At 54.5% G+C, this 14,756-nt stretch overlaps 1 protein-coding gene across 1 annotated transcript in view; it reads left to right on the forward strand.

The window, feature by feature from the left end:
* Positions 1-14,756, forward strand: part of LOC147098065 (cGMP-dependent protein kinase 1-like) — a 120,022-nt gene that overhangs the window by 73,108 nt on the left and 32,158 nt on the right. Inside the window, exons 5-6 of the mRNA XM_085971295.1 lie at positions 5,370-5,433; positions 12,023-12,100. Coding sequence (XP_085827421.1) covers positions 5,370-5,433; positions 12,023-12,100 — 142 coding nt within the window. The remainder of the gene's footprint in view (positions 1-5,369; positions 5,434-12,022; positions 12,101-14,756) is intronic.

The following is a 14,756-nucleotide window of genomic DNA, read 5'->3' on the forward strand; positions in this document are numbered from 1 at the left end:
ATCAGAGTACGCTCACGTTGAATAAGCTGTGACACATTCATCACCTTCATGTTCTTCACCTAACAGCAACATTCGCAAGGGTGAGGAGGAGTGCCACACATGTGCACATACCAGAGAACACACGTGCCGAGACTAACAGTAGCCCTACAATGCAGAGCCTATTTAGTGCATAGCTGAATTCACGTTGTCGATCAGTATCCTTGGTTCTTCCAATAACAACAACTTGCATTTATATAGCGTCTTTAACGTAGTAAAGCGTCCCAAGGCGCTTCACAGGAGCGTTTATCAAGCAAAAATTGACACCAAGCCACATAAGGAGATATTGGGACTGGTGACCAAAAGTTTGGTCGAAGAGGTAGGTTTTAAGGAGCATCTTCAAGGAGGAAAGAGAGGCAGAGAGGTTTAGGGAGGGAATTCCAGAACTTTAGGGTCTTGGCAGCTGAAGGCACAGCCACCAATGGTGATGCGATTAAAATCAGGGAAGCTCAAGAGGCCAGAATTGGAGGAGCGCAGAGATCGCGGAGGGTTGTGGGGCTGGAGGAAGTTACAGGGATAGGGAGGGGCGAGGCCATGGAGGGATTTGAACACTAGGATGAGAATTTTAAATCTGAGGCATTGGTGGACCGGGAGCCACTGTAGGTCAGCGAGCACAGGGGGTGATGGGGACTTGGTGTGAGTTAGGAAACAGGCAGCAGAGTTTTGGATGAGCTGAAGTTTACAGAAGGTGTAAGATGGGAGGCCGGCTAGGAAAGAATTGGAATAGTCAAGTCTGGAGGTAATAAAAGTATTGTTACCAGATATTGGACAGGTAAGGGACACCTGGTCTGCTATCAGGAGTGGTCAATGATGCTGAACCCAAGAAGCTTATCTTAAAAACCTAAAAACATAAGACTGACCTTGTAAAAACTGCCCTTGTGTGCAAAGATGAAGGAGGTGATGAAACATGTGAGAACCTTCATCCATGCCCTCGTTACCTCCAGACTCGACTATTCCAATGCTCTCCTGCCCAGCCGCCCACCTTCCCCCCTCCATGAACTTGAGCTCATCCAAAGCTCCACTGCCCGAATCCTAACTCGCACCATGTCCAGTTCACCCATCACCCCTGTGCTCGCTGACCTACATCGGCTCTCGGACCGGCAACACCTCAAATTTAAAATTCTCATCCTCGTGTTCAAATCCCTCTATAGCCTCGCCCTCCCTATCTCTGTAATCTCCTCCAACTCTCCGCGATCTCTGCGTTCCTCCAATTCTGGCCTCTTGTCCATCCCCCTCTCCCTTCACTCCGCCATTGGCGGCCGTGCCTTTAGCTGCCGAGGCCCCAAGCTCTGGAATTCCCTCCCTTGACCTCTCCGCCTCTCTCTCCTCCTTTTAAGGCGCTCATTAACACCTATCTCTTTGACCAAGCCTTTGGTCACCTGTCCTAATATCTTTGGCTCGGTTTTTGTCTGATTTCATGCCTTGGGACGTTTTACTACGTTAACGACACTTTATAAATATAAGTTGTTGTAAATGTGGTCCAGCAGAGAACCTTTGGCTCTGTAATCTAACTGACTGGAATTTGTCACACACTACCGCCCGATCTCTTCCACTTTAGAAGGCAGGGAGAGTACCATCAATCAGTGGGAAGCTCAGGCTATAAATCAGACAAATTTATTGAATGTTAAACAGGTAAATGGGCAGCACTCAATACAAACAGCAGCAACTGTCAGTTATATAGCGGCTTAATGTAGTAAATCGTCCCAAGGCGCTTCACAGGAGCGGAGACGGGCGATGTTACGGAGGTGGGAGTAGGAAACCGTAATTAACAGCTTTACTATTCTCACTGAAATGCCAGAAAGAGCAAAAATGCTTCTCTTGCAATAGGCCTCAAAATTGATCAAACGCCCCTGACACCAGATGCCGCCTTCCTGTGTGAACATCCAGTACCAGATCCTCTGACTAGCCCTGTCGCTGCTGGTGGTAGACCTACTGCTGTTCTGCTGCAATGCAGCCAGGATACAGTTCCAAACTCTTGACAATATCCTGGAACTAAAGGAATGAGAAACTGTACTTCTCAGATTCAGTTCAAGCTGTCAAATATTACTTAAAAAAGATTCACAGGGTGTCAGTTATATGGCATCGGGTCTGTATTTTAATTGACGAGCTGCCCACTGAGCTGTTCCAATCACTTTGAACAACCTGTCAGTTATCCAGACTTCTCTGTGATGCTACTAATGTTTTGCGCTTAACATTAATATATTGAAATGCCCCTCCTGTTCCCCAAGAGCAATCCAAAGATGCATAATGATGCCTCCCTAACGCCCTACCATCTATCATGTGTGTTCTGCAGCTTGAGGACACAGCTAACTGTAACTGTAGTGTCCCATGACAGGTGTGTCAGGTACAGATGTGCGTCGCCTCTTACATAGAAACATAGAAACATAGAAGATAGGAGCAGGAGTAGGCCATTCGGCCCCTCGAGCCTGCTCCGCCATTTAATGAGATCATGGCTGATCATCCAAATTCAGTACCCTGTCCCTGCCTTCTCCCCATATCCCTTGATCCATTTAGCCTTAAGAAATATATCCAACTCCTTCTTGAATATATTTAATGAATTGGCCTCTACTGCCTTCTTTGGCAGAGAATTCCACAGGTTCACCACTCTCTGGGTGAAGAAATTCCTCCTCATCTCTGTCCTAAATGGCTTACCCCTTATCCTTAGACTGTGACCCCTGGTTCTGGACTCCCCATCAGGAACATCCTTCCAGCATCTAGTCTGCCTAGTCCTGTTAGAATTTTATAAGTTTCGATGAGATCCCCTCTCATTCTTCTAAACTCCAGTGAGTACAAGCCCAATCGACCCAATCTCTCCTCATACGTCACTTGTGCCATCCCAGGTATCAGCCTGGTGAATCTTCGCTGCACTCCTTCCATGGCAAGAACATCCTTCCTCAGATAAGGCGACCAAAACTGCACACAGTACTCAAGATGTGGCCTCACCGAGGCCCTGTACAACTGCAGCAAGACATCCTTGTTCCTGTACTTGAACCCTCTCGCTACGAAGGCCAACATACCATTTGCCTTCTTAACTGCCTGCTGCACCTGCATGCTTACTTTCAGCGACTGGTGCACAAGGACGCCCAGGTCTCGTTGCACTTCCTTCTCCCAATCTATTGTCATTTAGATAATAATCTGCCTTCCTGTTTTTGACACCAAAGTGGATAACCTCGCATTTATCCACATTATATTGCATCTGCCATGCTTCTGCCCAATCACCCAACCTGTCCAAATCATACTGGAGTTTCTTGGCATCCTCCTCACAGCACACACGCCCACCCAGCTTTGTGTCGCCTGCAAACTTGGAGATATTACATCTAGTTCCCTCGTCCAGATCATTAATATATATTGTGAATAGCTGGGGTCCAAGGACCGATCCCTGCGGTACCCCACTAGTCACTGCCTGCCACTCGGAAAAAGAGCCATTTATTCCAGCTCTTTGCTTCCTGTCTGCCAACCAGTTCTCTATCCAAGTCAATACCTTGCCCCCAATCCCATGTGCCTTAACTTTACACGCTTCCCAGCTGGCCTCTACCAGGAGAGTCTTCACAAGGCACAAAAGAGAAGAAAGTCTTGCATTTCTATAGCACCTTTCATGACCTCAGGATCTCCCAAAACGCTTTACAGCCAATTAAGTACTTTTGGAGTGTAGTCACTGTTGTAATGTAGGCAACACGGCAGTCAATTTGCGCACAGCAAGCTCCCACAAACAGCAATGTGATAATGGCCAGATAATCTGTTTTAGTGATGCTGATTGAGGGATAAATACTGACCCAGACAGCAGGGAGAAACTCCCCTGCTCTTCTTCAAAATAGTGTCATGGGATCTTTTACATCCACCTGAGGGCAGACGGGGCCTCGGTTTCACGTCTCATCCGAGTGTCAGGCTGGATTTTTGCGCTCAAACCCCTGGAGTGGGACTTGAACCCACAACCTTCTGACTCAGAGGCGACCCACTGAGCCACAGCTGACAGGAACACTCCCAATTTCTGTACTACACCCGATATTCGAGAGATTTTGAAGTCAGTGTGACAAAGCATTTTAATAATGAGACAAATCCAGAGTCCAAAGATGTGCGGGTTAGGTTGATTGGCTATGATAAAATGACCCTTAGTGTTAGGGGGGATTAAATACGCGGGGATAGGGTGGGATATGTGTTGGTGTAGGGGTTATGGTGATTGGGTGGGACATGTGTCGGTGCAGGCTCGATGGGCCGAAATGGCCTCTATCTGCACTGTGGGGTTTCTGTGATTCTGTGAAATCCCCCTTGGGCCCTGTGTAAATACTGTCGGGTGCCGAAGAGGAAATGTGTGGCAATCAATATGTGGCTATAATTGTGGAAGAATCGCTGAGCAGACCTGTACACGAACAATGTGGGGTTAATAACAGATCCCACGCTCCCAGCGGACAGGCCACGCTGGAATGGAGCCGGGATGGGCGTGGGCCTACAACGTGTGCCCCGGTGTGAGGCCGCGTCTCTGGCCACCACTCCCTTTGAGTGCGTGGTGCAGGATCGCTGAACTCGCCCTCGGACTCCTCAGTGCTACCCGTATATCTCAGCACGACCCTACCCACAGGAGTGTATTGCGCGAGTCTGCAGAGAAACCCGCAGGTTGCTGCGGGCTGTATTTTTTTCTGTCTGTGTTCCAGTCCTTGAGGGGCTCTGGCCTTTAAATGACTTGGTCAGGTTTCATTCCTCACAGTGCAATGCGGTGTGAGCTGAGCGTCTGTTCCCAATGTGTTCAATAAATGCTCCCAGCCCAGCAAGGAAGAACAAAGAGTCCAACAGAACAAATTAGTTCATTTTTCACCTTTTTTTTTCTTGGTAAACTTTCCCCAATTTATGCGTGAGAAAGGAAATACAACTTTTTATTTTTCTTACATTCTCTGTTTCTCTCCGTCTTGCATCCTCCTCCCTTCACTCCTTCCTTCCTGTCTTTCCCTGTTCTCAGCTATTATAAGAAAGATTCTGGCTGGAGGTTAACTGGTTCCTAGTTGGAGGGGGAGATAGACAGCTGCCATCGAGAGATACTGCCAGTGGCTGCTTGGCGAAGATTCGAACAGATGGTTTCGAGATTTATTGAGGAGTGAAATTGCTCTGTTACTGGGAGATGGCCGTTAACTCCACCAATAATGATTTGCTGACAAAGTCATGGCTTTTGAAATGTGCGATTTCTGATAATATGGTTTCATTGCCGGATTATTAATGGCGCCTCTTGTTTTCAGTTCCTAAAGCAGTCCCTCGGCTGCGTGTGACGAGAGAGCTGTGGTGGGTGCTGAGCATGGTCATTCAAAACCCCCTCTCACAACGCCGCCTCTTCTTTCTATCTGCAGTGTCCCCTCATTCCAGGATCTCCAGGAGGAAGTTCTGAGTAAACTCGCTGATGTGCTGGAGGAGGTACTGAGCTTCAGATCCCACTCTCCTTTTTTCCCATGTCCTGTCACATTTGTTGACGGGGAAATTTGAAGAATTCACCACAACAGGGAGATAGCAAGGGAAATCTGGCTGGTTATAGCCCTCCCGTTAAACATAATATTGTTGTGACCTTGATATCGGATTGAAGTCATTTTGTTGTTCTGATATTTTTGGGGCAGTTTATATTACATTTTAGTATGTGGGACAGTATTGTTTATGCATGACCGTGTGTGTGTAAAACAAGAGTATTATAGTTTAACCTCGGTAGTGGGGAAGCTTTTAGAAACAGTAATCAGGGACAAAATTAACAGTCACTTGGACAAGTGTGGATTAATTAAGGAAAGCCAGCACGGATTTGTTAAAGGCAAATCGTGTTTAACCAACTTGATTGAGTTTTTTGATGAGGTAACAGAGAGGGTTGATGAGGGCAATGCGGTTGATGTGGTGAACATGGGCTTCCAAAAGGAGTTTGATAAAGTGCCACATAATAGGCTTGCCAGCAAAGTTGAAGCCCATGGAATAAAAGGGACAGTGGCAGCATGGATACGGAATTGGCTAAGTGACAGGAAATAGAGAGTAGTGGTGAACGGTTGTTTATTGGACTGGGAGAAGGTAAACCGTTGCATTCACCAGGGGTCGGTACTAGGACCACTGCTTTTCTTGATGTATATTAATAATGACACAAAACTTGGAAGTATAGTGAACAGTGAGGAGGATAGTGATAGACTTCAAGAGGACATAGACAGGCTGGTGGAATGGGCGGACACTTGGCAGATGAAATTTAACGCAGAAAAGTGCGAAGTGATACATTTTGGAAGGAAGAACGAGAAGAGGCAATATAAACTAAAGGGTACAATCCTAAGGGGGTGCACGAACAGAGAGACCTGGGTGTATATGTGCACAAATCATTGAAGATGGCAAGGCAGATTGAGAAAGCGGTTAAAAAAGCTTACGGGATCCTGGGCTTCATAAATAGAGGCATAGAGTATAAAAGTGTGGAAATTATGATTAACCTTTATAAAACACTGGTTCGGCTTTAACTGGAGTATCGTGTCCAATTCTGGGCACCGCACTTTAGGAAGGATGTGAAGGCCTTCGAGAGGGTGCAGAAAAGATTTACAACAATGGTTCCAGGGATGAAGGACTTCAGTTACGTGGATAGACTGAAGAAGCTGGGGTTGTTCTCTTTAGAGCAGAGAAGGTTGAGAGGAGATTTCATAGATGTGTTCAAAGTCATGAGGGGTCTGGACAGAGTAGATAGAAACTGTTCCCAGTGGCAGAAGGGTCGAGAGCCAGAGGACACAGATTGAAGGTGATTGGCAAAAGAACCAAAGGCGACATGAGGGAAAACTTTTTTACGCAGCGAGTGGTTAGGATCTGGAATGCACTGCCTGAAAGGGTGATGGAGGCAGATTCAATCGTTGCTTTCAAAAGGGAATTGGATAAGTACCTAAAGGAAAAAACACTGCAGGGCTACAGAGAAAGGGCGGGGGAGTGGGACTAGCTGAAATGCACTTAGAGAGAGCGGGCACGGGCTTGATGGGCTGAATGGCCTCCTTCTGTGCTGTAACCATTCTATGATTCTACACCGTAATACACAGCGTATTATTCTGCTGCCAAGGTGTAGGTGTGCGTCCATTACGATCACAAACCGTGATTGCACTGAAACCTTGAATCAAGGTTTGGGTCAGTTCGATTGCAGACTGGGTCTCGCCCCCTCTCCCCGCTCTCGCCCCATCTCCCCGCTCTCGCCCCCTCTCCCCGCTCTCGCCCCCTCTCCCCGCTCTCGCCCCCTTCTCCCCGCTCTCGCCCCCTTCTCCCCGCTCTCGCCACCCACCCCGCTCTCGCCCCCTCTCCCCGCTCTCGCCCCATCTCCCCGCTCTCGCCCCATCTCCCCGCTCTCGCCCCCTCTCCCCGCTCTCGCCCCCTCTCCCCGCTCTCGCTCCCCACTCTTGCACCCTCTCCCCGCTCTCGCCCCCCTCTCCCCGCTCTCGCCACCCACCCCGCTCTCGCCCCCTCTCCCCGCTCTCGCCCCCTCTCCCCGCTCTCGCCCCCTCTCCCCGCTCTCGCTCCCCGCTCTCGCACCCTCTCCCCGCTCTCGCACCCTCTCCCCGCTCTCGCCCCCCCACCCCGCTCTCGGCCCCCCCACCCCGCTCTCTCGCCCCCTCTCCCCGCCCCCTCTCCCCGCTCTCGCCCCCTCTCCCCGCTCTCGCCCCCTCTCCCCGCTCTCGCCCCCTCTCCCCGCTCTCGCCCCCCCACCCCGCTCTCGCCCCCCCACCCCGCTCTCGCCCCCCCACCCCGCCCCCCACCCCGCTCTCGCCCCCCCACCCCGCTCTCGCCCCCCCACCCCGCTCTCGCCCCCCCACCCCGCTCTCGCCCCCCCACCCCGCTCTCGCCACCCACGCCGCTCTCGCCCCCTCGCCCCGCTCTCGGCCCCCCCGCCCCGCTCTTGCCCCCCTCTCTCCCCCAACCCCGCTTTCGCCCCCTCTCCCCCCACTCCACTCTCGCGCCATCTCCCTGCTCTCACCCCCCACCCCACTCTCGCCCCCTCTCCCCGCTCTCGCCCCCTCTCCCCGCTCTCGCCCCCTCTCCCCGCTCTCGCCCCCTCTCCCCGCTCTCGCTCCCCGCTCTCGCCCCCTCTCCCCGCTCTCGCCCCCCCCACCCCGCTCTCGCCACCCACGCCGCTCTCGCCCCCTCTCCCCGCTCTCGGCCCCCCCACCCCGCTCTTGCCCCCCTCTCTCCCCCAACCCCGCTTTCGCCCCCTCTCCCCCCACTCCACTCTCGCGCCATCTCCCTGCTCTCACCCCCCACCCCACACTCGCCCCCCTCCCTGCTCTCGCCCCCTCTCCCCGCTCTCGCCACCCACCCCGCTCTCGCCCCCTCTCCCCGCTCTCGGCCCCCCACCCCGCTCTCGCCCCCTCTCCCCGCTCTCGCCCCCTCTCCCCGCTCTCGCTCCCCGCTCTCGCCCCCTCTCCCCGCTCTCGCCCCCCTCTCCCCGCTCTTGCCCCCCGCTCTCCCCCAACCCCGCTTTCGCCCCCTCTCCCCCCACTCCACTCTCGCGCCATCTCCCTGCTCTCACCCCCCCACCCCACTCTCGCCCCCCCCTCCCTGCTCTCGCCCACCCCCCGCTCTCGCCCCCTCTCCCCGCTCTCGCCCCCCCCACCCCGCTCTCGCCACCCACCCCGCTCTCGCCCCCTCTCCCCGCTCTCGGCCACCCACCCCGCTCTCGCCACCCACCCCGCTCTCGCCCCCTCTCCCCGCTCTCGGCCCCCCCACCCCGCTCTTGCCCCCCTCTCTCCCCCAACCCCGCTTTCGCCCCCTCTCCCCCCACTCCACTCTCGCGCCATCTCCCTGCTCTCACCCCCCACCCCACTCTCGCCCCCCCCTCCCTGCTCTCGCCCAGCTCTCGCCCCCTCTCCCCGCTCTCGGCCCCCCCACCCCGCTCTCGCCCCCCTCTCCCCGCTCTCGCCCCCCTCTCCCCGCTCTCGCCCCCTCCCCGCTCTCGCCACCCCCCCCCGCTCTCGCCACCCCCCCCCGCTCTCGCCACCCCCCCCCGCTCTCGCCCCCACCCCGCTCTCGCCCCCGCTCTCGCCCCCCCCTCCCCGCTCTCGCCCCCCCTCCCCGCTCTCGCCCCCCTCCCTGCTCTCGCCCCCACCCCGCTCTCGCCCCCCCACCCCGCTCTCGCCCCCCCTCCCCGCTCTCGCCCCCCCTCCCCGCTCTCGCCCCCCCTCCCCGCTCTCGCCCCCCCTCCCCGCTCTCGCCCCCCTCACCCCGCTCTCGCCCCCCTCACCCCGCTCTCGCCCCCCTCACCCCGCTCTCGCCCCCCTCACCCCGCTCTCTCGCCCCCCTCACCCCGCTCTCGCCCCCCTCACCCCGCTCTCTCCCCCCCTCCCCGCTCTCGCCCCGCTCTCGCCCCCCTCTCCCCGCCCTCGCCCCCCTCTCCCCGCCCTCGCCCCCCTCTCCCCGCCCTCGCCCCCCTCTCCCCGCCCTCGCCCCCCTCTCCCCGCCCTCGCCCCCCTCTCCCCGCCCTCGCCCCCCTCTCCCCGCCCTCGCCCCCCTCTCCCCGCCCTCTCCCCGCTCTCCCCGCCCTCGCCCCCCTCTCCCCGCCCTCGCCCCCCTCTCCCCGCCCTCGCCCCCCTCTCCCCGCCCTCGCCCCCCTCTCCCCGCCCTCGCCCCCCTCTCCCCGCCCTCGCCCCCCTCTCCCCGCCCTCGCCCCCCTCTCCCCGCCCTCGCCCCCCTCTCCCCGCCCTCGCCCCCCTCTCCCCGCCCTCGCCCCCCTCTCCCCGCTCTCGCCCCCCTCTCCCCGCTCTCGCCCCCCTTATCCCCGCTCTCGCCCCCCTTATCCCCGCTCTCTCCCCCTATCCCCGCTCTCTCCCCCTATCCCCGCTCTCTCCCCCTATCCCCGCTCTCTCCCCCTATCCCCGCTCTCTCCCCCCTCCCAGCTCTTCCCCCCCCCCACCCCCACTTTCCCACCCTCTCCCCGCTCTCGCCTGCTTTGTCTCCCCCACTCTCGCTCTCTCTCTCTCTCTCTCTCTCTCTCTCTCTTGGACCCGCTCTTGCTCTCGCTCTCTCCCTCTCCCTCCTTTTTTTTAATGTTTTAAAACTGGCGGTTAATGACGTTCTGACTCCTGATCCAATCCAGTATTTTCTATTGCTGGGAAAGTTTCTTTGTATAATCTAACGCAAAAAGTGCACGTGTGAAAGTGTGGACACCCAAAGGGAGATGGATATGGTGAGCAAGGTTTGTGTGACACCACCTCCCTATCTCTGTCACCGCCTCCAGCCCTACAACCTTCCGAGATCTCTGCGTTCCTCCAATTCTAGCCTCTTGTTCACCCCCCACTCCCTTCGCCCCACCATTGGCGGCCGTGCCTTCAGCTACCAAGGTCCTAAGCTCTGGAAAATTCCCTCCGAGCTTCTCCGCCTCTCCACCTTTCCTCCTTTAAGACGCTCCTTAAAACCGAGATTTTGGTCACCTGCCCTAATATCTCCTTCTGTGGCTCGGTGTCAATTTCTGTTTGATAATCGCTCCTGTGAAGCACCTTGGGATGTTTTACTACATTAAAGGTGCTATATAAATGCAAGTTGTTAAGAGATGGGTTAAAAATCAGATCTCAACCTAAACTTTAACGTGCCTTTTCTCAGATGCTGCCTGACCTGCTGTGTATTTTCTGTTTTTATTTCAAATTTCCAGCATTTTTGCAATTTTTCAGTTCACCATTAAGTAAGTTCTGCGATCGTATGCTCCCAGTAGGCGAGAAGCACACTCGGAGGGCACGGGCGGTCAGACAATTGGAGTCCTGTCTCCGACCCATCCTCACTCCGACAGCAGTGTCATTGCTGGGATTTCAGGGTTACAGAATTTAAGAAAGACTTGCATTTCTATAGCGTCTTTCGCGACCACCAGACGTCCCAAAGTGCCTTACAGCCAATGAAGTACTTTTGAAGTGTAGTTACTGTTATAATGTGGCAAACGCGACAGCCAATTTGCGCACAGCAAGCTCCCACAAACAGTGATGTGATAATGACCAGATAATCTGTTTTAGTGATGTTGATAGAGGGATAAATATTAGCCAGGACACCAGGGATAACTCACCTGCTCTTGGAGATAGTGCCATGGGATCTTTTACATCCACCTGAGAGCAGACGGGGCCTCAGTTTAACGTCTCATCCGAAAGACGGCACCTCTGACAGTGCAGCACTCGCTCAGCACTGCACTGGGAGTGTCAGCCTAGATTTTTGTGCTCAAGTGTCTGGAGTGAGACTCGACCCCACAACCTTCTGACTCGGAGGCGAGGGTGCTGCCAACTGAGCCATGGCTGACATTCTCCTCCACCCTCTAATTTAACGTGCATCAGTGAGAGTTTGTCAGCTCTGTTCCCTGCTATGTGCTGTACAGTTGGGCCACCTTTAAAGACTTGCTGGAATTGGCAGTTACCCCTCACACTCCACTGCCTTACTGCTAAAGTGTTAGGAAAACGAGGAACAGGAGGAGGCCATTCAGCCCCTCGAGCTGGATTCAGCATTCAGTTAGATCATGGCTGATCTATACCTCAACTTCATTTCCCCCCTTAGCTCCATATCCCTTCATACCCTGACCCAACAAAAAAAATCTATCGATCTCAGTCTTGAAAGATCCAACTGTCCACCAGCATCCACAGCCTTTCGGAGGACAGAGTTCCACATTTCCACTACCCTTCCTGAGTTTGTTCCTGATCGGCCTAGCTCTAGTTTTATGATTATGTCTCCTAGTTCTGGAATCCCCCACCAGAGGAAATAGTTTCTCTCTCTCTCTCTCTCTCTACCCTATTGAATCATTTTAACATTTTAAACACCTCGATCAGATCACCTCTCAGTCTTCTGAACGCCAGGGAATACCAGCCAAGTTTGTGCATTAAGCTGTGTTGAGTCTGTTGAAAGGATGAGTTGTACCTGCTGCTCTCGGGTGTCTGTCGATCAGAATCCCATCGCCAGCCCCCGCTCTGTACCTCACTGGGTAGTGTGTTTACCCAGTGAACCACGGGACAGCGTTACCCCAATTTCTTTGTGACAATCTAACGTTACTTTGCAGACTCATTATGAAGAGGGGGACTACATCATCAGGCAGGGAGCCAGTGGAGACACTTTCTTCATCATCAGCAAGGGGAAGGTAAGTGTGGCATTGGTGGCAGGGCTCACACCTGGGCCACTCACAGCAGATACCAGCTCACACCTGGGCCACTCACAGCAGATACCAGCTCACACCTGGGCCACTCACAGCAGATACCAGCTCACACCTGGGCCACTCACAGCAGATACCAGCTCACACCTGGGCCACTCACAGCAGATACCAGCTCACACCTGGGCCACTCACAGCAGATACCAGCTCACACCTGGGCCACTCACAGCAGATACCAGCTCACACCTGGGCCACTCACAGCAGATACCAGCTCACACCTGGGCCACTCACAGCAGATACCAGCTCACACCTGGGCCACTCACAGCAGATACCAGCTCACACCTGGGCCACTCACAGCAGATACCAGCTCACACCTGGGCCACTCACAGCAGATACCAGCTCACACCTGGGCCACTCACAGCAGATACCAGCTCACACCTGGGCCACTCACAGCAGGTACCAGCTCACACCTGGGCCACTCACAGCAGATACCAGCTCACACCTGGGCCACTCACAGCAGATACCAGCTCACACCTGGGCCACTCACAGCAGATACCAGCTCACACCTGGGCCACTCACAGCAGATACCAGCTCACACCTGGGCCACTCACAGCAGATACCAGCTCACACCTGGGCCACTCACAGCAGATACCAGCTCACACCTGGGCCACTCACAGCAGATACCAGCTCACACCTGGGCCACTCACAGCAGATACCAGCTCACACCTGGGCCACTCACAGCAGATACCAGCTCACACCTGGGCCACTCACAGCAGATACCAGCTCACACCTGGGCCACTCACAGCAGATACCAGCTCACACCTGGGCCACTCACAGCAGATACCAGCTCACACCTGGGCCACTCACAGCAGATACCAGCTCACACCTGGGCCACTCACAGCAGATACCAGCTCACACCTGGGCCACTCACAGCAGATACCAGCTCACACCTGGGCCACACACATCAGATACCAGCTCACACCTGGGCCACTCACAGCAGATACCAGCTCACACCTGGGCCACTCACAGCAGGTACCAGCTCACACCTGGGCCACTCACAGCAGATACCAGCTCACACCTGGGCTACTCACAGCAGATACCAGCTCGCACCTGGGCCACTCACAGCAGATACCAGCTCACACCTGGGCCACTCACAGCAGATACCAGCTCACACCTGGGCCACTCACAGCAGATACCAGCTCACACCTGGGCCACTCACAGCAGATACCAGCTCACACCTGGGCCACTCACAGTAGAGTCAGCTCACACCTGGGCCACTCACAGCAGATACCAGTGCACACCCGGGCAACTCACAGCAGATACCAGCTCACACCTGGGCCACTCACAGCAGGTACCAGCTCACACATGGGCCACTCACAGCAGATACCAGATAATTGAGGGGATCGGGCAGTTTATATAGAGAATAACAGATACCCGGGAGTGAGTTACAGGTTGGAATATAATTGAGGGGTTTGGGTGGTTGATATATGGACATGGTGTGGAGATGCTGGAGTTGGACTGGGGTGGACAAATGTAAGAAGTCACACAACACCAGGTTATAGTCCAACAGCTTTATTTGAAATCACAAGTTTTCGGAGCGCTGCTCCTTCTTCAGGTGAAGTGGAGAAATGCATAAAGACACAGCTTATATAGTCAGAGAATCATGTCAGATGTTTACAGGTAACCTTTCCAACTGCCATTTATCACACCTCGGCAGAGAGATAATCACAGCAGTCAAAGGTGTGAATGGTGTCCAAACAGGTCAGTCAGGGAAACATTACATCAAAGAACAATGAGATGGGGTCACAAGGGGTCAAATATTGCAGATGCTGGGGTCTGTATGAAAAACAAAAAAACAGACAAGAAACATTTTTTTTGGCTGGAAATCACAGCAGGACCGGCCGCATCTGTGTAGAGAGAACAAGCCAATGTCGACTCGAGTCTGGATGACCCTGCGTCAGGTGGGGTTACATGTAGCGTGACATGAACCCAAGATCTCGGTTGAGGCCGTCCTCATGGGTGCGGACGTGACACAAGAAGCCATCCCCTATGGACAAGCCCTGCGAATACACAGGATCTGCTCAGACGAGGAGGAACGCGATGGACACCTACAGACACTGAAAGACGCCCTTGTAAGAACGGGATATGACGCTCGACTCGTCGATCGACAGTTCCGACGGGCCACAGCGAAAAATCGCATAGGCCTCCTCAGAAGACAAACACGGGACGCAACCAACAGAGTACCCTTCGTCGTCCAGTACTTCCCCGGAGCGGAGAAACTACGCCATGTTCTTCGCAGCCTTCAACATGTCATCGATGACAATGAACACCTCGCTAAGGCCATCCCCACGCCTCCACTACTCGCTTTCAAACAGCCGCCTAACCTCAAACAGACCATCGTTCGCAGCAAATTACCCAGCTTTCAGGAGAACAGCGACCACGACACCACACAACCCTGCCACAGCAACCTCTGCAAGACATGCCAGATCATCAACACAGATACCATCATCACACGTGAGGACACCACCCACCAGGTACATGGTACATACTCATGTGACTCGGCCAACGTTGTCTACCTCATACGTTGCAGGAAAGGATGCCCCGGAGCATGGTACATCGGCGAGACCATGCAGACACTGCGACAACG

The sequence above is a fragment of the Somniosus microcephalus genome, chromosome 30 (assembly GCF_052327205.1).
Source record: "Somniosus microcephalus isolate GS21.2 chromosome 30, FLI_Smic_1.0, whole genome shotgun sequence".
Classification (NCBI taxonomy): Eukaryota; Metazoa; Chordata; class Chondrichthyes; order Squaliformes; family Somniosidae; genus Somniosus; species Somniosus microcephalus.